Source organism: Pipistrellus kuhlii, unplaced genomic scaffold (assembly GCF_014108245.1).
Source record: "Pipistrellus kuhlii isolate mPipKuh1 unplaced genomic scaffold, mPipKuh1.p scaffold_m20_p_21, whole genome shotgun sequence".
NCBI lineage: Eukaryota > Metazoa > Chordata > Mammalia > Chiroptera > Vespertilionidae > Pipistrellus > Pipistrellus kuhlii.
In genome coordinates, this window is record NW_023425520.1 from 6,652,807 (window position 1) to 6,674,835 (window position 22,029).

The 22,029-nt window shown below is 40.9% G+C and overlaps 1 protein-coding gene across 1 annotated transcript in view; it reads right to left on the reverse strand.

The window, feature by feature from the left end:
- Nucleotides 1–2,088: 2,088 nt before the first annotated feature.
- The window catches only part of EBF2 (EBF transcription factor 2), a 202,513-nt gene continuing 182,572 nt past the window's right edge, over nt 2,089–22,029 (reverse strand). The window contains exons 12-16 of the mRNA XM_036450395.2: nt 20,964–21,029; nt 20,680–20,857; nt 18,694–18,879; nt 8,631–8,798; nt 2,089–3,086 (exon numbers count right to left, since the gene is read on the reverse strand). Coding sequence (XP_036306288.1) covers nt 3,055–3,086; nt 8,631–8,798; nt 18,694–18,879; nt 20,680–20,857; nt 20,964–21,029 — 630 coding nt within the window. The 3' untranslated portion in view covers nt 2,089–3,054. The remainder of the gene's footprint in view (nt 3,087–8,630; nt 8,799–18,693; nt 18,880–20,679; nt 20,858–20,963; nt 21,030–22,029) is intronic.

A 22,029-nucleotide genomic window follows, 5' to 3' on the forward strand; every position in this document is an offset into this window, starting at 1 on the left:
TGACTGATGGATATATAGATAAATACCTACAGAAAAAGATCTAAATGCAAACAGATTCTCTTCTCTATGTGAGTTCCTCAGAACACTTGCCAGGTAAGCAAAAACGATCATAAGATTTCCTCAGCCAGAGCTCAGGGACTAGCAGTTATGAGAAAATCGACCAAGTCAAGGAAAGAAAACCCAAACTTAAGTTTTTCCCACTTCAAACAACAAGGCAATGTTCCAAACATTTTTACAGTACAAAAATTTTATTTTTTGTTAGGATAATTTAAAGTTTAAAACTGAAGTAGGCATATTCATTTTACAAACAAGATATTCTTTCATAAGTAAGACCATTAAAAACAGTAAACAAAAAAGCTGTCTTTACAAAAAGCTCTGTGCATAGCAACTTTATACTGTATATAACTGACAAAGCAAAAAGGAGAAAAAGGTAACTATACAGTTTGAAAATGAGACCTTACTATACAAAAGGTAGAGAAGACAATGGTTTTTAAACCATGCATATTGAAATGTGCAAAGAAAAACTGGGGAGAAATACGATGTTATAACAACAACAACAAAAAAGGGAGATAAATAATGAAGTAAATTGTCCCTTTAAATGAAAAAATCTTACACAGCTCCTCTTATAAAGATAGGATAGAACTTGTAGTTACCTATAGAAATACTTGTCTTCCAAGTGGCACAAAAATAACCTGGGACCAGAATGATTCAACAGCAATGACTAAACAGGACAGAGTAGCTTTGTCTGAAATTTATTAGTACACTAAAAATAATCCTTACACACATTTATACAATTAAATAAATCTGTTGCTGCCAAGGTTCTAGCTGAATGGTCAAGGTGTCTGGTATTTAGTTACACACATTTTTTTTTTTTTCGGTGTAAAGCTACCAACAAATTCTACAATCATTTTGAAGACAGTACTGCACTCATCTTCATGCAAGAGCAAAATTCACAGATTCTAAAAGCAATGCTACTTTAAAAAAACATTTCCTTATGTTGGATTGGCTCAAATCCAGGTCTAGACATGCTTGACTTTGTTCTGCCTTCCCTTCTGGATGGTAATGCTTGTGTTCTACACACTTTCCCCTCCCATCAGCTTTTTCACTAGGGAACTTTCTCTCGTGTGTTTCCCTATATGTTGGCGCTTCAAGCCCTGACTGTGAGGGACTGTCAGCAAAAGTTATGAGCATGTCAGGTCTCCAAAACCTTGGATTCTCCTGTGCATAGAAATAATATTTGGGTCATGTTGGGTAATTCCAGAATAGATTACAGGCAAATAAGACTGATGAGGTTGAGTAGTAGTGGGCATGTAGCATCTAAAATTGGCTCAGATGCACGAATGGTGTTTTTCCATGAGAGCTGCATCCATTTCTAATGTTAGAAACCCAAACTGGAGTCTGTGTATAGACTATCTTATGTGCCAATGAGTCAACAAGGAAAACCCTGACCTGGAAAATAATGAGATCCTTATTGGCAATCCAAATAAGTCTGGATGCATCCCCGGATCATACAGGCTCCTGCAATGTTCCCCCCTTCCCCCCTTCCACTCTGAGCCACTCCCAGAACTATGGAAAGCCCATTGCAGCCTGTGTAACTGAGCTGCTTGGAACACAGATGTCCCCAATCTCTGATCCTGCTAAAAATCTGTATTTCCATTTTTTATTATTATTTTTTTAATACCAGGACAAGGATTTAGGGCTTTTAACATTCCTCTTCCATACTCCATTCCATTCTTGGCCTGAAAACTGTGTCAAGTTGGATATATACATTTTTTTAAGAGAGTTTAATGCCTTGAGAGGGCAAATCTAAAGAGAGAAGGAAGGACTTGACCTTCTAAGAGTACAAGAAACAGAGTCACCTGTTTCTGAAGTTCTGTGGGGCTTCTACCTCAGTGCTGAGCCAGGTAACCCAAGAGGAAGGGGTGCGTGGCTCCGTGAAGACCCAAGGGGTGGCTGGGTGGGGAAAGTCACATGGCTTTGGCTCTTCTTTCAGGTGAGACTTCATTCCCTGTGGTGGAAAGCTGGGATGCACTAAAGCATGGGAATTCTCTGTACTGCTCAGGGGACAATGTTGAAAGTTAATATAAGTGTTGTTGTTTTTAAATTTCACACAGAGTGACTACCAAAAGGGACTTGTAGACTATTTAGAAAGCAGATGGGGATGGGAATGAATTGATGGGCTTGAGCATTATATATCTGCATGGGTTTGAATTTTTGTTTCTGTCAGGCTGTTCTGTAGGAATCTACATCAGGTACCTGTTCTTGCCCATGGGTCAATAAAATGATGGAAAAAGAGGGTGCAGGATGGGGGGGAAAGAGTCTAGTAAGTAACTGCAGTAATAATCACACATCTTTTAAACTTGTTACTACATGTTTGCATCAGTTTCATTTTACATCAGAAAGAGAACTGCCTCTTTCCAAAAAGGTCTTAATTCCTACCTCTACTTACAATAAGTTACACGTTTATTTATTTAAATAATTGTAAAACATTTTAAACTTTTCCCTTTTTTTAAAGAGATTAAACTATAAGCAAACACACATACAACAACATGTCATTCAATTCGGGTTTCATTTTAAGAAAGTCTTCCATGCTGGTACCCTGTTTTGTTCAGTTTTTTTTTTCTGCATAAACTAAATTGGTATCTGAAAGGCTTCATAGAAAATAGAAACTTTCAACTTTTTTTTCCTACAAAGAAAAACAAATAGTATCCAAAATATTAAGCTTGAGTTGTTTGCCAATTTTTTTTAAATATTTTACAAACATAGGAAGGTGGTTATAATGTTCATAACAAAGAATTGCATTTCTGCTTTTAGCACTGACTACGTCAATGACATCTTTTGTCCTTGTCCCCAAGAGGGTCAGTTTGTATAGCCACCATCAGAGCTACACAAGGAAGGAGAAACCAGGTAACACGGGCTCCTTGTATACAGAAATCTGTCCATCTGTTCATGTGGGGGGCATAAATCTCCCCAAAGACCTCATAGTGCTTTCTTCATTGTTGGTCCATCAGAGTAAGTAGTTTTGTGCTATAAGAAAGCAGCTCTGCCTCTTCATTACATCGGGGGCACGACAAGTCCGGTCATGGCTGCAGGGAAAGAAGGACACAGGAATGAATCTCTGAGGTTTTTTTTACATTGAAGGCTCTAACTCAGAGAGGGGGCAGGCGATGGGACTGACGGGGTCTGATGCAATCCAGAGAGATGGCACCCTCAGGTTTGGTCTAGCAGAAAGCTTACAGAGCTGCTGAAACTTTCCTAATCACTAAGTACAAACAAAGCTTGTTGAAGTTTTGCTTGGGAGGCCAAGAATTACGTTTTGTTTTATATGAATGGGTTGTATACATGATGTAGTGTAAACTACAACATGTAAACTAAATGATACTACATGTATAACATGTTTTTCATTATTAGACAAAAATAATTTCTAGGTTATACAATTCCAGACTACTTAGTTGGAACAGGAGAGAATACTCCAGGGGCTGAATCTATTGAGTTACTTATGAGGCATCCTATACAATAAAAGCCATTCAACCAACCAAAGTGTAACATGCTACTAATGATATGCTAAGACTGCTCAACAACTCGCTATGATGTGCACTGGCCACCAGGAGGCAGTTGACTGGTTGATCAGTTGCTATGAGGTGCACTGAGCACCAGGGGGCAGACAGTCGACCGGTTGGTTAGCTTGCTGCTGGAGTCTGGCAGATCTGGACTGAGCAAGATGGGTGGGACACACCCTGGAGCCCTCCCATAGTCCCTCCCCACCAGGGGGCAGACACAGTGAGCCGAGTGGTAAAGAACAGCAAGTAGGTGGGCAGTAAGGAGAGAGGGATCCTGGACTGCAAGAAGGTGCAGGAGGGGCTAAGAGACACAAACTCCCTCAGTGCACGAATTTCATGCACCAGACCTCTAGTCATTTATAATAAGTCAGACTTTCTATCCACCCTAGGTTTCTATCTATTCTAGCTGAAGTTTGATTAGCTTTTCCCCTAACTAGCTTATCTTCCTTTAGTGCTCACTGCTGCTCTGTGATGCTCAGTCACGAATAAATGCTGATCCACTGGAATAGAGGACTTAATTTAGTTCCTGATTTGGAAATCACTCCAACATCACTCTTCATCCTCCACCAAAGTATAGTGTGCAGCATCTCCTCCATGTAGTCAGGATGATGTGGACAGTCTGTCTGGGTGCATCAGGTCCAAGACTTTCCCTTGACGTGGGAAAGAAAGCAGCAACCACACGGTGTAGAAAAGTCACACAGAAATGCACCCCTCTCTGGCTTTGGCTTTTGAGCAATAAACCCATAGATTTTTCACATCCTTGGAAACTGGCAGAATCATTTTCTTGCATTAAAACTTTCAACTATATCTAGAATTCGATCCTTCAGCTATATTGTCTATATCTCTCCTAGGGCTTATCAATTAGCATAGAAGCATTTTGCTGAGTGGAGCTTACTAAGCTTATAAGCAAATGGACAAAAGTCTTCCTGTTTTCCCCAACACACCTCTCTCCTCCATCTTCTCCTCTTCCCCTTTCTGTTCCTACTCCCCCTTCTCTCTGCCTCCACTCCACCCTCTCCTCCTCCCTCTCCTTCTGCACCTCCTCTCCCACCAGCTAGTCTTCTTGGGCAAAATTATCAGCCGTATATTTCCCTGCCCATACAGCCTTTATTGAATGCTTGCGAGATCTGGATTAAGGTCTTACACAGCTAGCAAAACCTTAATTATTTTTGCCTGTATTACTATATATCGAATCAATGTAACTTTTCAATAAAGGCAGTTCAATTCTGGACACTCCCTGATGATTTGGAGACACAGCAACCCTGGTAATTATCCTAGAGTGTAGGAGGTTTTCTTATTTTACTTTTTTTCCTGGAGGGAGCTGGAAAATGAATCAGGTGCCTGGTGCATAATATTATCTTGACACTCTGCACTCATCAACTGTAAATGCCTGAGAGATGAGGTGGAGGGTGGGACAATGACACTACATGTATAGCTCTCTGGTAGAGGGAATCTGGCTCAAGTTTTCAACTTGCACTTGTCTATTGCACTAAAAACTCATCAGCCCCTTCTTTTTTCTAGGTCCTCAGAGAGCTACCTACAAAGCTTGTTAAAAGGGCAGAGTCGCGCAAAGAACCAGCTGCACTGCATGCCAGAAGAACAGCAGACTTTACATATTTTTCCTTCCTCCTGGTCTCATGTCAGGCACCAGGTGGGCTAGATCTCTGCTACATGGTGACCCTGACTTTTTGCTGGTAGAAACCGAAGCCCATAGACAGAAAGCAGAAGTTAACTGGAGAAAAAAAGTAAGCATTTTTGTGGAGGAGGAGAGAAAATGGCTTAACAGCATGTTGTCCATTTTTTTACCTTTGGCATTTCATGGGAAAGCAATAATCCCTCTTTGGTCCAGGTGAGGAGTAGATATGGGTAAAAGGTGAGAGAGAAATTGGACTATTCTTGTCCTCAGAGAGACAGTTGGTCTATCTGAGCACCAGTTCTGGAGTCAAAATGTCTAGGTCGAGTCATCAGTCACTTGCTCTGTGGCCTTGGACAAGCTACTTAACTGAAAATGGCGCTAAAGGTCTGACCTTCCCCTTTGGGTCACATGGGACAATTCATGTGAAGCGTTTGGTTCAGTGTCTTGCACGTGGTGCTCAGTGGTGCTCAGTGAAGGTCAGCAAGTATGAGAGGGCGTTAGTCGCACATGTCCCCTGCAGATGATTAAGACCATCTCATCTTACACGTTAGAGAAGAACCTTTCCATCAGCCTGTGATCACCCAACCACCTCAGACCTATTTTTACTCTCCCATTTGTCTCTGAAGAGATGAAGTGCCCTTGCAATCCCAGGTTCCTTCATTCAGTGACTGTGGGTAGTACAGCTTGGTTTTAACCTTGTCTGCATCAATGGACATTGTAATATTGAACCTCGAGCTTCTTTTCTCTGGGTCCAAAATGAGGAAGAGTGGGGGGTCAAGGCCTCTGAAAGGCATCCTTTGTCGATCCCAGGCTTCTCTCTGCTGGTCTGTGCGAAATATCCCTTACCATTCCTGATCTTTACACAAATTACTTCACAACAACCCTTGTAGACAGCTTTGAGCTTTTCTATTTAACAGCCTAAGAACTGAGGCTCTCAGATGATGATGATTTGTACAGATTCACATAGCCTGGAAGAGAGCTGAGCTAGGACTCTGATAAAATCTAGTGTTCTTCCAATGGCTGATATCCCTTGAGGTTCACCCCAGCATTCTCTTTTATTTCTTCACACATTACTTAATATTTTCATAATTTTTACTAATGTCTGCAATCCTAATTTAAGTGCTTCCCTTATCCTTTTCCTTCCCTCCCTGCCCTCCTCCTTCTTCTATGGTTCAAATCACCAGAAAACTTTGTAGGAAATTATAGAATCCAAAAAAAGGCTCATGACCTTGTTGTAATTCTATAGAAATGAAACCAGAGACCAAAGCCTGTGACTAGATATAACCAACTAAATAGTTACTCCTAAAGATCCAATCAAGATTGTGCAGCTCACACAATACCATATATAGATCATGTATTATAGAATTGTACACTTGAAACCTATATAATTTAATTAACCAACGTAACTCCAATAAGGTCAATAAAAATATTTTTTTTTTAAAAAAAAGAATGTGCACCTCAGCCACTCTCACAGCCTAAGCATTTCAACCTGTGGTGAGTAACAGCTCACACAGCTGAGGACCCTAGAGAGGGTCTTCTGGCTATTTGGTTGCTATTGTCCCAACAGGAAAGCCTCCCAATGACCTACACAAACTTTTCCAACTCTTTGAGCCAACTCAATCCTGATTGGGTAACACCACAGGGAGCCTTGGGTATACACGATAGCAGGGCAGAGCCAGTGAAAAATTCATCTTGGCTTTGAGTTAATAGTTGGGTGGGCCACCAGGTGGGCCTCCCTGGACAGGACAGATCCGGAATATCTGAGATAAACAGCTGTACATCCCCAACTCTGTTCTTTGTGAGAGAGGAGGTGAAGGCAGGGTTGCTAGGGGAAATCAAGTTATACTTTTCCCCCTCAATGTGAAACTGAAAATATTTGCAAGAGTTGCCTGGAAGGAGGAGAGGACCACATCCCTCCATTTTCCTCCCATACCTGCAGTCCTCCTGAGCTTTTCTTGGGCCTCTCACACTACACTTCCCCAATGAGACCTGTGTGGCCCCCACTTGGCTTAAGGGACATGACTAAAATCAGATAACATGTAAAGGGGAGACATCATCACTGGAGTGGTTGTGGAGAAAGGGAAGACACAGCAAATATTCAACAATTGTTGTTAGTCAAAGCCATCATTGAAAAGGTTCTGAGCATGTACCCTAGCAATGGGACGGAAACCACTGCTTTGATAAAAGGTGGGCTTGTTTCTCCATGAATCAGACATCTGGAGAATATATATATATATATATATATATATATATATATAATCAAATATATAGATGTTTCCAACTACTCACAAGTTAGGTGGCATGTAGATGCAATGGCTTTGTCTAATTAGAAGAAAAAGAATTTTCAGGGATTCTTCTAAGTGCTGGGCATTTAGTTCTCATCTGACAGTTTCTCTGTTAAGTCACTTGACTTCGAAGAGACACCGTCGCCTCTGATGGTAGGAAGGGAGAGAAACCTAACACACCTTCCAGAGCTCTGCTCAAACCCCGCCCACGATGAAACCTCGCAGGTGCCCTCAAAGGAGCAGGAAGCCACTCACTATCATAAAGCCCCTCGGCAGATGCGTCCCAGGGGTGCCAGGGGTCATCCAAGGCTCTGCTGACTGCAGGGGCCTTGACCACGAGGGGTTAACCAAACCTCTGCCTGCTTTGGTTTCATTCAACACTGCTGGTCATGAATGTTTTCATGTCAAAACATGGGGAACAGCCTAAAAATAATGTGGGTCGTCAGGATCCACAACGTTCAGCAGTTTCCAATTTGCTCTTTTGCCGTCAGCTGCCTCCCATTCACACTGAGATGATTAGATTTTCATGTACTCATCACATTTGTGTTACGTCATGTCACATTAGATTTTAAGACGTTGCTCAAAATGGGTTTGATGGGTGACCAGTTTCTGTTCTTAGACACAGTATCTTTTTTTTTCTTCCTTCTCTACACCACCCCAATCAGGCACCTGCTATCAATTTGACCAGCACACAGCCAGAACGCTCGGACCTGGCTGGTGCTCCTGAGGGGCCCTGTGCATTTGTGCCAAGGGAATGTGTATGCACTGCAGATGGCTAGACAAATAGGTAAGCGGTCATCACCATGAAGCCTCCAACCTGGTGATCAGGCCCCTTCTAGGAAATAGTGATGTGTCCTCGTGAAAAGCCAAGGTGTGGGGAATCCAGACACTCCCGGAGGGTATGTCTGGCTCTACCAGTTAACTCTGTGATCATGCAAAGTTGTTCAACTTCTATTTCCCCCCATCTTGCTCTTGAGTGAAGTACTAGCCCAGGTGGAAAGCCATTCACGTACCACTATGAAAACAGCAAAGCATCTCTTCGTCAGTAAATTGGCTAGAGATAGAGCATATGGCCATGCAGTGTGCTCTTACTCTGCTGGCCTGTGGCACGTGAAACGTGCATACTCCCAGAGCAGAAGCTTGGCTTACCTCTGAATCCATTTCCATTGCCACTGGAGCAGGCAGGCGAAGGGGAGCCTTGGGGCCTGATGACAGGGGCAAAGGCACTCTTCTGTTTGACAGCAGGAAAAACTGAAGAGGAAAATGGGAGGATGGAAGACGTGCTGGAAGATCCAACAGTGGGACTTGATGACATGACTGGAAAGCAAATGCACAATCTTCTTTTAGAGAGAGACACATGGAGAAGTTCCTTCTTCAGTGCATATAACCTTACACAGCTATTGAGAAATGACTAATTTGTTCCAGCTATTGTTCCAGGGATTTAACAATGTGGAATGTGACACTGTCCCTGCCCTGAGCAATAAATAGACAAGGAGAACAACCAAGAGGGTGATAATTTAACTGGAGGTACATACACAGCGAAGCAGACCTAGCGGGTAGAGTGCCCCCCTGCCTGGGAGAGTAGGAAGGCATCAGCAGGATGTAATATTGTGATGGGTCTTGATTCATGAAGAGAAACTCAACAAGAGAAGACTCAGACCAATATCTGAAAAAAACATCAAATCTACTCGAGAATGGAAACCTCTTTTTCTCCCTGAAATAAATCCTGTCTGGGAGCTATCTACTTCCCTAGCAATTCTCAGGGCTCCCGAGTTTTGAGGAATGGGGTAACATCTTCTCGGAGAGTGACATCTCTACGGGCCACTTCCTCATTAAATGTAAAAGTTTATTAACATTTAGGAGATTACTTCCCTCTCCCTCTCCTTGCAGAGCTCCTGGGAAATAAAGCTGTGAGTCAGCCTCCTCTGATGTAATGTGAAGGAAAAACACCAATATTAATGCTAAAATTACTTAAAGGGAGCCAAAAGCTAAGTGTCGCAATTTCAAAAAATAAAATAAAGACAACTTACACAATGAAGTGCCCCACCTCTTAAAGTCAGATACTCCAAGTTACATCACACAAGAAGGTAATTTTAAAAAAAATCCTCACCCGAGGATATCTTTTTATTGATTTTAGACAGAGAGGAAGGGAGGAAAGAGAAAAACATTGGTATGAGAAATATCCATCCTGTACACACCCGACCTGGGTACTTGCCCTGACCAGGAATCGAACCCATGACCTTTCAGTGGATTGAACAACGCCCCAACCAATGGAGCCACACTGGCCAGATTAGTGATTTATCTAAAACTGCTTATCCTGAGTAGTCCTAATTTTATCTTCTATGTGTAACTTGCTCAAGAAAGGGGTAAACTGAAATTCACATGGGTAATATTATTCAACTTAGCATCTTATAATAGAAGGTCAAGCTTCATGGACTCCTTTTGGCATCCTCTCCAGAATTCTGAACTGTCCAAATCACATGACTTGGTAAAAGAATTGCTAGAACCCCATAGCAAAGCCCACATTAAGGCTGGCAGTGCTAACTAACGTCTGCTTCGGACCTTCAGTGGCCCAGCCTCTCCACAATGAGATTTTGAAAGTAAGGACATGAGTGTGGCTTATGGTTCAAAGAACAAGTACAAGGTGAACTGAAGGTCAAATGTTCTGAGGTCCTATGTAAGACTCCATCTTACGTTCCCCTCTATCATTATAAAGATATATTTCAGTCTACATTCACACAATTTGTATACTATAATGCAATCATACAGCATATCTCCAATATGTTTTTTACAGCCACACTGCATACCAACTTTTCAATAAAAAATATTTATCTAAAAACTGCTTATCCTTAGGTAGTCCTGATTTAAAGAGCTATGCAGAAGGAAGCATCTGGGTATACCTCTGTCTTTCTTCAAGTAATATGATTTTTTTTTTTTTTTAAAGCTGGAAAGGAAGACAAAGTCCAGAAAAATCTCACGTAATACTTAAAGATGCAAATGAAGAAGATATGGGGTTACTCTGTTAAGCACTGGGAGTGAGTCCTAGTCATAGTTCCAAGCAACATCTCTCTGCTCACCTTGTTTTTAGCAACAATAAAATGGAGCAGGAAGAGAGGGAACCTCTCTCCTTTCTGTGAGGCACAGAATTAGAGGCCAGAGAAAAGCTGAGACTCAGGAGGCCCTGACTCTGACCACACTGTGTGATCCATGCAGGCTCCCAAACGGTGCCTTGATCTCTGTGTCTGCAATAGAGAATGCCCTCATATCCCACAGCAGAGGGGGCGGTGAGAATGTGAATTAGACACACACACAAACACCCATGCCTGCGTGTGCGATTCCACTTCCATTCAACATATGACTCACTTTAACAAATATTTCTTTTCCATAACAGATCCAACTTAAAATGGGTTGATTAGATCAAATGTGGTTGCCTCTCAGGGGAGTCACCCGAAGTTTTACTAAATGGCATAAAAGAATCGCTGAGAGCTGAATAAGCAGAGAACTATAAAGTGCCCACTCAAAATATTTTTTAACTATTTTTTGTCAAATGCCAAATTATATCCAAATTAGTTTTAAATTGAATGCAAATATAATAAAAATCTTAAAAAGAATTTTAGTTTGTATGGGTCAACAAACATAACTATGCTTATCCATTTAGAGAAACAACACTAGAGGAACCAGAAAGTTTTGTTTAAAAATTGTTTGAAGTAGGAAGAAGGCATTTATCTTAACATATTAAGAGTTATAATAAATCTACATCCATGAAATAAGTGTTATACTAGCATACATATAATCAGACAACTCCTTGGAGAGTCCAGAAACAGACCTGAGTATATATATGAGAATTAAAATTTAATAAAGGTGACATTTCAAATTAGTGTGGAAATAAATGACTGGGAACTATACACTAGCCATTTGGAGACTAAATTTAGAGTGCTTCCTCATGTTAAACTCTAAAGTAAATCTTAGTGCATTAAAGAGTTATTTGTAAAAACAAAATTATAGAGGTGCTAGTGGAAAAATTAGGAAGGTTATATAATTTACATAATCCTTTCAACCCCCAACAGAAAGGCAGGAGACAGATTTGCTACAGGACAAAAAACTTCTGGAACACACACAGAAAAGGCAAACGACAAACTAGTAGAAATATTTGTGATAATTATCAGATGTTTTTAAATCCTCAATAGCTAATAAGCTTTTGTAAATTAATTAAAAAATGAAAACTAAGATTAAGAAGAAATTAACAGGGCAGGGAATTAGGTCCTTTCTTAAGGGGCCATGCCTGACTTCTTTGGAGGGACTTTGACAATAAGTACCAAGGTATTTGTGTTTTTAGACTGAGTGGCCAGATGATTATGATCTCTTAACACATAATAATCCGGTCACTCAGTGTATATCCTATATAATAAAAGTCTAATATGCAAATTGTCCCCTCGACCAGGAGTTTAACCAGCAGGCAGGCTGGCCAATCACCCAGTCCCCTCCCCCTGGCCAGGCTGGCCAGACCCCACCCATGCACAAATTCATGCATCGGGCCTCTAACACACACACACACACACACACACACACACACACACACACACTGAGTGGCCAGATTATTATGCATTCAGAGATCATAATAATCTGGCCACTCAGTGTAAATATGCATATTTTTTAACCCAGTAATTGAGTTTCTAGAAGCTAACTGCAAGGGAATAATCATTAATGTGCAGAAACTAGATCCAAGGGCATTTTTATAATTGTGAAAAAGTGGAACATAACTGAAGTGATCATCAATAAGTTTCCATGAAACGGACCACTACGGAAACTAATGTTTGACAAGAATATTGAATGATATGGGAAGATATGCTTAGACCAATAAAGCAGATTAAATAATAACATATATGTCAAACCCACTATGTCCAAACTTTTTAACCTCATCAAAAGATATGTTTATATTGAGAGAAAGAGAGGGAGAGAGAGAGGGGTGGGGAGAGAAAGAAAGAAAGATATACATAATATAGAAACATTGATTGGTTGCCTCTCATACACACCTTGACTGGGGATCAAACTGGAAACTTAGGCATGTGCCCTGACTGGGTATGAATCCAAAACCTTTTGGTGTACAGGATGATGTTAGTGGTCAGCAGACTCATTAGTCAATAGAGCCAAATATCGACAGTACAACGATTGAAATTTCTTTTGAGAGCCAAATTTTTTTTCAACTTAAACTTCTTCTAACACCACTTCTTCAAAAAAGACTCGCCTAGGCCATGGTATTTTGTGGAAGAGCCACACTCAAGGGGTCAAACTCGCAAGCCACAATTTGCCGACCATAACTCTAACCAATTGAGTCACCTGGCCAGGGCTACATCCAAACTTTTAGTGATATACTAGTACATACTAGTATCCCTGATTGATGGGATTAAGAATACTCTTAAATTTATTCCTTTTACTTGCCCATATTTTCAAAATTTTCTATAATGAACAGGTATTACTTTTCATGTAAGAGAAATCAGTAAAGGCTATTAAAATAAACAAATAGGGCCGAAGCCGGTTTGGCTCAGTGGTAGAGCATCGGTCTGCGGACTAAAAGGTCCCAGGTTCGATTCCGGTCAAGGTCATGTACATTGGTTGCGGGTACATCACATCCCCGGTAGGAGGTGTGCAAGAGGCAGCTGGTCGATGTTTCTCTCTCATCGACGTTTCTAGCTCTCTATCTCTCTTCCTTCCTCTCTGTAAAAAGTCAACAAAATATATTTTTTAAAATAAAAAAATAAAAAAATAAAAAAATAAAAATAAACAAATGGGAAATCTATAATTTTTTTTGGTAAAAAATAATATAATTCTTAGCGATAGGCATAATAGCTGTCTTGGAAGTCTATGTTCCTCTTCGATTTAAGGCTTTCCTTCCTGTAAAATAGGTTTTTTGTTTCCAGAAAAGCAGAGACTAATAAATTTGCAAGTCCCTGGGGAAAAGTTTGTTGATTGTAGTTAATTTTGCAAAGCAAACATCACTCCTAATGTCTAGGACACAGGCCTGCACCATCAACAGGTCTTACGGAGCCTAGCGTCCTATCTGTGACTTGGGTAATTCTGCCACTTTCCTTCTACTCTTTCTTTGGTCTTATGGCAGAAACTCATTAGTTGTGCATCAGAACAGACACTGCAGTTTTCAAAATCTGTCTATTCGTGGCTGGAAGGCTATACTTTAAAAGTTAACAGTGGTTATCTCTGCCGAGAAATAAAGGGTGTCATTTTCCCCCTTTTTACATATACATGCTTTTCTAATTACCTATAATGAGCATGTTACTATTGTAATTGGATAGTTTTTTCTTTCCTGGAGAAAAAGTCAAAAGAAATAGATGAAAATGCTAACAAGGTTTTAAAAAAATTTTTTTTAATTGATTTTTAGAGAGAGACTAAAGGAGAGGGAGAGAAACATTCATGTGAAAGCGAAACATCGATCAGCTGCCTCTGTGGACACCCCCTCCTGGGAATCGAACCCACAATTCGGGCATGTGCCCTGACAGGGAAATGGACATGCAACCTTTGGTGCACATGACGGTGCCCAACCAACTGAGCCACACTGGCGAGGGCAACGGTGTGGTTTTATTTATGGTGAGAATAGGTTTTCTTTTTAAAACTATTTTCATGGGCTCCAATTTTTCTATAATAATCCTTTAATAATCTATAATAGCAAATATCTTGATATTCATGTTTGAAAATATAAAAGTATTGAGGCTCAGGGCATAGTCTAAGACTATGTGAGTGAAGCAGGAGTCTCTGAGGACATGTTGGATTTTTGTCTTACGGATTTTGTTCCAAAATGTTGGATTTGGTTGGTGGCTGTTGTGCTTTGGACTAAGTCGTCCCTGGGTGTTGCAGTTTGAATAGGCCGTCTTTGGGGACACCAGAATGCAACGACTCGGGAAACTTGATCACACGTACCAATGAGAATTTCTCTGGCCATCTCTCTCTATGGATAAAAGCCAAAGCAAAGGCCGGCACTCCTGGCCCAGAAACCTCTGTGAACATGGGGAGTTCAGGAAAAACCCCTTTTCTTCTTCTCAGGATTGATTGGCCTGCACGGTCCCAGCTGGACCTCAGCGGGCACACATCCTCATTTGCACTGAGCCATTGCATTTGCTGGCACCCGGGGGCCTGTCAGCGTTTCGTTATAACCCCCTATTGTCAGGGGCTTAGAACTCAGCCATAAAAACTTGCACTGAGCTGGAACTTGGCACACAATGCTACCGCCAGGAAGTGGGGTTTGTATGTGAAATTGAAAAAACATCTGTTTGGCCATTTTTGAAGCAGTGTGAGAGCAAACGCAGTAAAGACGAGGGTTTCTGATACTCTGCATTGGCCGTAAAGGAAGTCACCTTGACCAAAGGCTTGGCTTTATTTCTTTTTAATATCTCTGGCAAGCAACTGTTCCATGGCCTGGCCACATCAGACTATTTATTTATTTTTAGTTTAAAAAATAAAGTGAAAAATTATAGAATGCTGTTTTCAGACACATGCACTGAAATGATAAAAAAAAATTTCTTTCTTATTTTTAATTTTTATTTTTTATTTTCCAGAGATGTTAAGACTTGGCTGGTTAGAAATGAGAAAGACAGGTCAGATTTTATTGGAATGAACTCCACAGGGTATTCTGTATTTTAGCAGTAGAGGATTTTATTGTAATGAGTTAGTGAATGCACTGTTTGGTTTCCCATTCTCAGTCTGAAACTCCTTCAGACACTTGCTCAGAAAATGAAGGTGCAAGGACCACACACACCCAGGAGGAACTAGAAGGAGGTTCTCGGCTGTTTCCTACTCCTGTTGGGCAGGGCATCTTCCTCTTTCTATTCTGTGCTGTCTTCCTTATTTGTTGTTGTTGTTAATCCTCACCTGAGGATATTTTCTCCATTGCTATTCAGAGAGAGTGTAAGGGATAGAGGGGGGGGGGGTAGAGAGAGAGGGAGGGAGGGAGAGAGAGAGAGAGAGAGAGAGAGAGACATCGACGAGAGAGAAACACATCAACTGGTTGCCCTCCATGGGGAGTGAAATTGTAATTCAGGTATGTGTTCTCAATCAGGAATCAAACCCATAACCCTTTCATGCATGGACTGATGCTCTAACCATTGACCCATGCCAACCAGGGCATTGTCTTGTTTACTTTAAAGACTTTGGGTTTATTATTTTTCCTGTGGCTGTGGGATTGAGTGATCAAGAAAGGGCAGTGGAAGGAAGGTGTCAGTTGCTGGTGTAGGAAGGGTTCCTCCTTATCAAATGAATTATGGATAAGAAATATCAGATAATTAACACCCAATGGGCATTTTCATTTATCTATCCATTATCTATGTTTGTCTGTATATCTATCTACCTATCTATCTATCATCTATCTATCCTTCCCTCCAACTTTCTCCCATACTTCACACTATATCATTATACTGGTCATTTTTATATGCTTTTATTGATTTTAGAGAGAGAGAAAGAAAGAGAGAGAAACATCGATGTGAGAGAGAAACCCATATGCACCTAGACTGGGGATCCAACTTGTAACCTGGCCATATGCCCTGACCAAGAATTGAACCCACCACCCTTTGGTGCACAGGACAATGCTTCAACCAACTGAGCCACACAGACCAGGGCTTGCCCATTTTTGATCTACAAAAATAACAGTTTCATATAGTTCAACCAAATACTTTCTATTCATAAATGTCTGCTTGGACATGTGATATTACCATTTTGGAAATAAAAAAGAGGTCATTTCATATGTTTCAGACTAATAATGTATTATAAATATGTGAAATATTTCTAACATTATTAAAAACTTGGTATTCTGAATCTGATAACTTGTTCTAGTCTCACTTTTGCTATTTATTGGCTATGAATCCTTGAGTAAGTGATTTAATAATGATTAATATCTTAGAGGAGAAATTGTGATAATTGTAATTATTACCATTATTATATCCATATCATAAGGGTGTTGTGAGGATCTGACTGTACTGTCCATGTGACGTGCCTGATAGGCTGTTAACTCAGAATGCAATTATGAATTACTGTTATTGTTGTCACCACTGATAGGGGACATTATTTGCACCATAGCTCTCTTGCCCTCTACCACTTGCAGGGGCTATTGACAATGTGATCCATTCTGCACACAGGTCCCGGCTCCACAAGGATGCAGGAAGAAACCTCTCCAAGGTCTCGGCAACAGAAAAAGCAAGTTTCTCCTGAGCTACTGAAAAAATACAGTGGACACCAACTCTTATAGCAAATAGCTCCTGCCTTTGCTTTACCATCTTGTAAGTCTCTTAACCAAAATAATGGCTCCCTTGAATGAATGAATGGCATCCATACCAGTCCTTGGCTTCATCTAATTTTCTTATCCATAATTTTTCTTTTATCTCAGCTTCTTATATTTTCATAATACCCACTGACCACTATAATTCCCCCATTTTGAAACAAGATAAGGTAAAAACAAGTGAATAAATAAATAAATAAAGCAAAAGTTTGTTTTTCTAGATCAGTCTGGTCTAATTGATCAGGATCATACAACACAGAACTCGTCATCAGATGTTAGTGGTACTAGAAGAACCAACCTCTACTGTCTCTGCTACCTGGTTGCTATGTCCTTATCACATTCAGTAGGGGACTGAGTGTGATGCATCAAACAGGTGTCCCAGATAGAATTCATGGGTATGTATTGAACATAGACCCAAAGGCTGAAAGGCAGCCTATATATCCTTGGCATTTCACTTCCTGAGCTGTGGTGGAAGGGGCTGTGTGCTGACCTTGAGTAGCCCTTGTTCCTGGCATGAGGGAGCCAGTCTGGGTGAGTGGAGGATCTGCTGTAAAGCCTTCCACAGAACTCACTCACTCACTCAGACTCTCCATGATGGCTTTTCTCGTGGCCTGACATATTCCCTAAATAGGTTTAAAAAACACATGTTCTCTTAACTTGTGTAAGTTCCAAGTTTAGCCCTAAAAGCAAGCTGATTGAGTTTTCATAACTTTCTGGAACATCTAGCTTGCTGCTACCCCAAAGATCAGGACTGGAAGGTTCTGTCTCCCCATTCATTTATTGATGCGCCCTCAGTTGCCTCCACATCTTGGTTATTGTAAATAATGCTGCGGTGAGCATAAGGGTGCATATGTCTTTTTAAAGTAGTGGTTTTGTTTTCCTGGCTAAATCCCCAAAAGTGGAATTGCTGGGCCATGATAAGTTTGCACAGTGACAGATGACTAGCCTTAGCGTAGTAATCACACTGTAAAGTATGTAAATATTGTACACCTGAAGTCAATGTGATATTGTACACCAACCATACTTACATTTTTTAAAAAAAGGTTTTATCTCCATGTATCACTCTCACAAGTAGTCAAATCCATCTCTCTAGAACAGCAACTTTCACACAGTATGCCACAAGAATTTTATAAACATGCACTACATGATCATTTAGTCAGGGGCACTGACCTCTTTCCCCTTAGATTGTCAAATAAAAAAAATGACAACAACCAATATAACAATAGCCGTATGATTGAATGAATAAAAATTATACTTTTTTTGTCAGATCAGCAATATATATATATTTTATGTGCTGCGGAGTTTTAGTAATTAGTTTATGTATGCCATGAGATGAAAGGGGTTGAAAATCGCTGCTCTGGATGGAGGAGAGAGCCATGTAGCACAGTGAAAAGAGAACCTGGGGGATGCACAGAATAACTTGAAGTCATAACTTCTATGTTGAAGTGATCACCCTGCCCTATTCCAGCTGTGTGACCTCAGGTAAGTCAGTGGTTCACTATGCACCTAAACCTCCTCACCTGTAACAATGGGATAATAACACCGACCTCAGAAAGTTCTTGTGAGGATTAAATAAAACATCATATCTGAAAACCCCTGGTGAAGAGCATATATTCCTCTTCATGGAATCATAATTATTCTCCTCTATCTACACAAGTTACATATGCTCTTTCTGTTTTTTTTTTTTAAAAGGAAGCATTTCCCCTCTTTCCTCTACCCCCTACTACTCCCTCTCAACCGTCTGAAGACTTGGAGTAAACAAAGGAGCCCAGGTCTAGCAAAGGGAAAAGAACAAAGGCAGGAAGGAAAGGAAGTGGGCTCTTCCTTTATGAGACAGTGAGAAGTAGGAGGCCAACTGTCCCTCAAAATGCTGAAACCCAGGGACAGAGCCAGGGACAGAGCCAGGGAGAGGCAGAGGGTGGAGAGGGAACTTACTTCCATAAGGGGAGCCTGTGGGGGAGCCGTTTAGAAATCCTGGTGACCCTGGAACGCCCAGGTTGGCCATGGGGACGTTGCTGTAGCCATTCATACTGTTACTGGAGGTGCTGTAGTTAGACTGCTGAGGGGTAGAGCTGGAAGAGTAGCCCCGAGGAGAGATGCTGCTTGTGTTGCGGATGTAACCTGGACAACCAAGAAAAGCCCGGGTAAGTGAACTAATGCGCACACACAGTGCAGAGCCAATATGGCAGCCCAGATCCACACCAGCCCAGACTACAGAGCACCACCAACCTGACCCCAACGGGATGGAAAGTGCATATCTTATCTTCATCCTTTAATTCCTTCCTTTCCCTTCCCCATCCTACCAAAGGCAGTGTCCTTCACAGTCCCTCCTTCATCCCTTTTACATTTGCAGTCAACCTCACCAATTCATACCAAGGAATGAATGACTAATGGCAGTGTATACTGACATCTTCCAAATCATATTTCATATAACACTAGAGCCCTATGACATAATAATAAGTATCACTGAGAAAAGCATTGTCTGGTCAAACAAAGTTTGGCAGATGTTGTATACTGTAGCCATTCTTTGAAAATGGGCATATGAAGGACCTAGAGAATTCCTAAACTAATTGAACTTTGCTAACCTAGTATTTCCCAAATTAAACACACCATAGCTTCTGTTCTGGGAGTGGTGGGGAAAAGGCATCCTAATAACACCTCAAGGGCCACTAGTATTCTACAGATCACAGCTTTGGGAATGTTCAAATTTGTTGCCATGCCCTGGGTGGGTGTGGGAAGCATTTTCATTCAAAAAGTGTTGATAAGTTCGTTTAAATGTGCTGTTCTTTGACCAAAGACTTGGAAACATCAGCAATGGAGTTTGGGTAAATTCAGCCTCTAAGTGGGATAGGGGAATGGACAATGAGTCCTCCTCATACTTCTAAAACCCTAGCACAGATGCCAATTAGTCATCACCTAACCTATCCTGAAGTCACCCACTTTGAGGAAACTGTCTCTAGGACTATTTAGGAAATAACCAAAATTTGAAGAAGAAAAAAAAAGAAAAAGAAATATTACATCTCACCCACCCTTCTGCAAGAAATCACCCTGGACATAAGAATGAGGAGTTTCCATCCAATGGACAAAATTAGAAATGAAATTACCTCAAAGTTAGAGACATTATTAAGAATGTTTACTTCTAAAAATGATTTATGACAAATTTAGTACCTTTCAATCTCAAGGACAAAAATATTTATATGATATACTTTACATGTAAAAGCACAGGTAACTGTATAAACTTGTTGCTATTTTTTGTATCTGAGGTAATACACAAAAAGAAGTTGCCAAATAAAACCAAGCCAGTCCCCCTTGGTTACTAGGAAGAGAGAGTTGTGTATCATAAACAATAATGTCAATAATTCAGCTTCTTTACACTATTCAATCTGATGATCACAATGGTAGAAGTATAAATTTTCTTCAAATAATACCTGTAAATCTGATTCAGCGAGCCTAAGCTTTTCTAAAATCATAATAGTTAGTCTGGTCCTTAAGTATTTCCAGGTAAAGGCATTCTACCTATTATCTAAAACACATGTGTCAAACACAAGGCCCGCGGGCCAAATCCGTCCCGCCAGGCCTTGCAATGTGGCCCGCACCGCGCTGTCATCACTGCACTCTGCTGCGTTTCCATCACAATGACAGTTTATGACTGTTCAGTAAACCATTCGGCCCGCGATTTAGGCTGGATTTTAGATTTTGGCCCCTTCTCTGATTGAGTTCGACACCCCTAATCTAAAAGCTCAAACTCTAATAACACACTGCTTATAATCTTGAGATAACCCAACAGTATATGAGTGCATTGCTTATTTGTGGACACTCTTTTGATGGTGTCTAAATCAAACTTTAGCTCCCTGCGCTCAAGCAGAACTAACCTTCGAAATGTATACATTGTTTGGATTTTGACTCTGAGAAAGGTAGTACCTTGATTATTTCCCTGTGTTGACTCTGAGATGCTGACCCCAAGTTGGCTGCCATAAGAATTGATGCCCATCATGCCACTGTGAGCGGGAGAGCTGGAGAGAGCTGGGATCTGGCTGGGATTCCTGGGGACACTGTAGAGGGCTTCAGCAATATCTGCGGCTCGCTTCAAAATGATGTCCTATGAGGGGAAGGGGGTCACAATTATGTCCTACAAAATGGCAGGTTGAGGTGAGCATTTCATCCACAGGCCAACTCAGCCTAGAGTATAGGAGTGAGCTCCTAACCTGGTTATTGTGCGGTGTGCCATAGAGGGCCTCCACGAGATCCGCAGCTCTTTTCAACAGCATTTCCTAGAAAAGAACAAAAGAGTGGGGTATAAGCAAAGGAAGAACTCCAAAGGGCAAACAGAAAGGAAAATTATGTATAAAACATCCAGACATCCCCCTAAAACAGTGGTTCTCAACCTTTCGAATGCTGTGACCCTTTAATACAGTTCTTCATGTTGTGGTGACCCCCAACCATAAAATTATTTTCATTGTTATTTCATAACTGTAATTTTGCTACTGTTAATGAATTGTAATGTAAATATCTGTTTTCTGATAGTCTTAGGAGACCCTGCGAGTGGTTCTCAACCTGTGACCCACAGGTTGAGAACTGCTGCTGTACAGCCTAAGACCATTGGAGAACACAAAGAAGCTCCCACCTCCATCCCTGTGCTCACCAGCCATGAGCCCAGCTCAGGGCTTCTGGTTGAGCAGCACTCCCCCTGTCGGAGCACAATGACCACCAGGGGGCAGATTCTGCATTGAGCGTATGTCCCCTGGTGGTCAGTGTGTGTCATAGAGACTGGTCGTTTTGCTGTTCGGTCGATTTGCATATTAGCTTTTTCTTATATAGGGTATGGAATTCCTCTAGATAAAATGGATCCATAAAATGTGGTGCAACCAAAACAGAAAACAACCAAATTGGAGGTACTCTATCTAATTAATCAAGTATTCTTAAAATGATCGATTGACATGTGTTTAGCTGCTTGCCAAGGAGGTGTCCAAAGTACTGAAATTCTCTTGGCAATACCTTCTGCAAAATTTTATTCTAATAAAGATGAATTCTTCCAATAACATTTCCCCCTGTTCATTTTAACCAGAGAGAATTGGTATTCAGTAATCCCTTTTCTCTCATTTTGTCTTTTCCACCTCCTGTTTTTAACAGCCTTTTAAATTGCTATTAACCTACTTTCCAGATATCACCTAATTTAATAGTGGGGCTGGGGATTTTTCCAACTGGAAATAAAAGTATGATGTAGAAGCAACTGTGGTACTTAAATTTTACGCACTGTAGAGAAAACAGAGC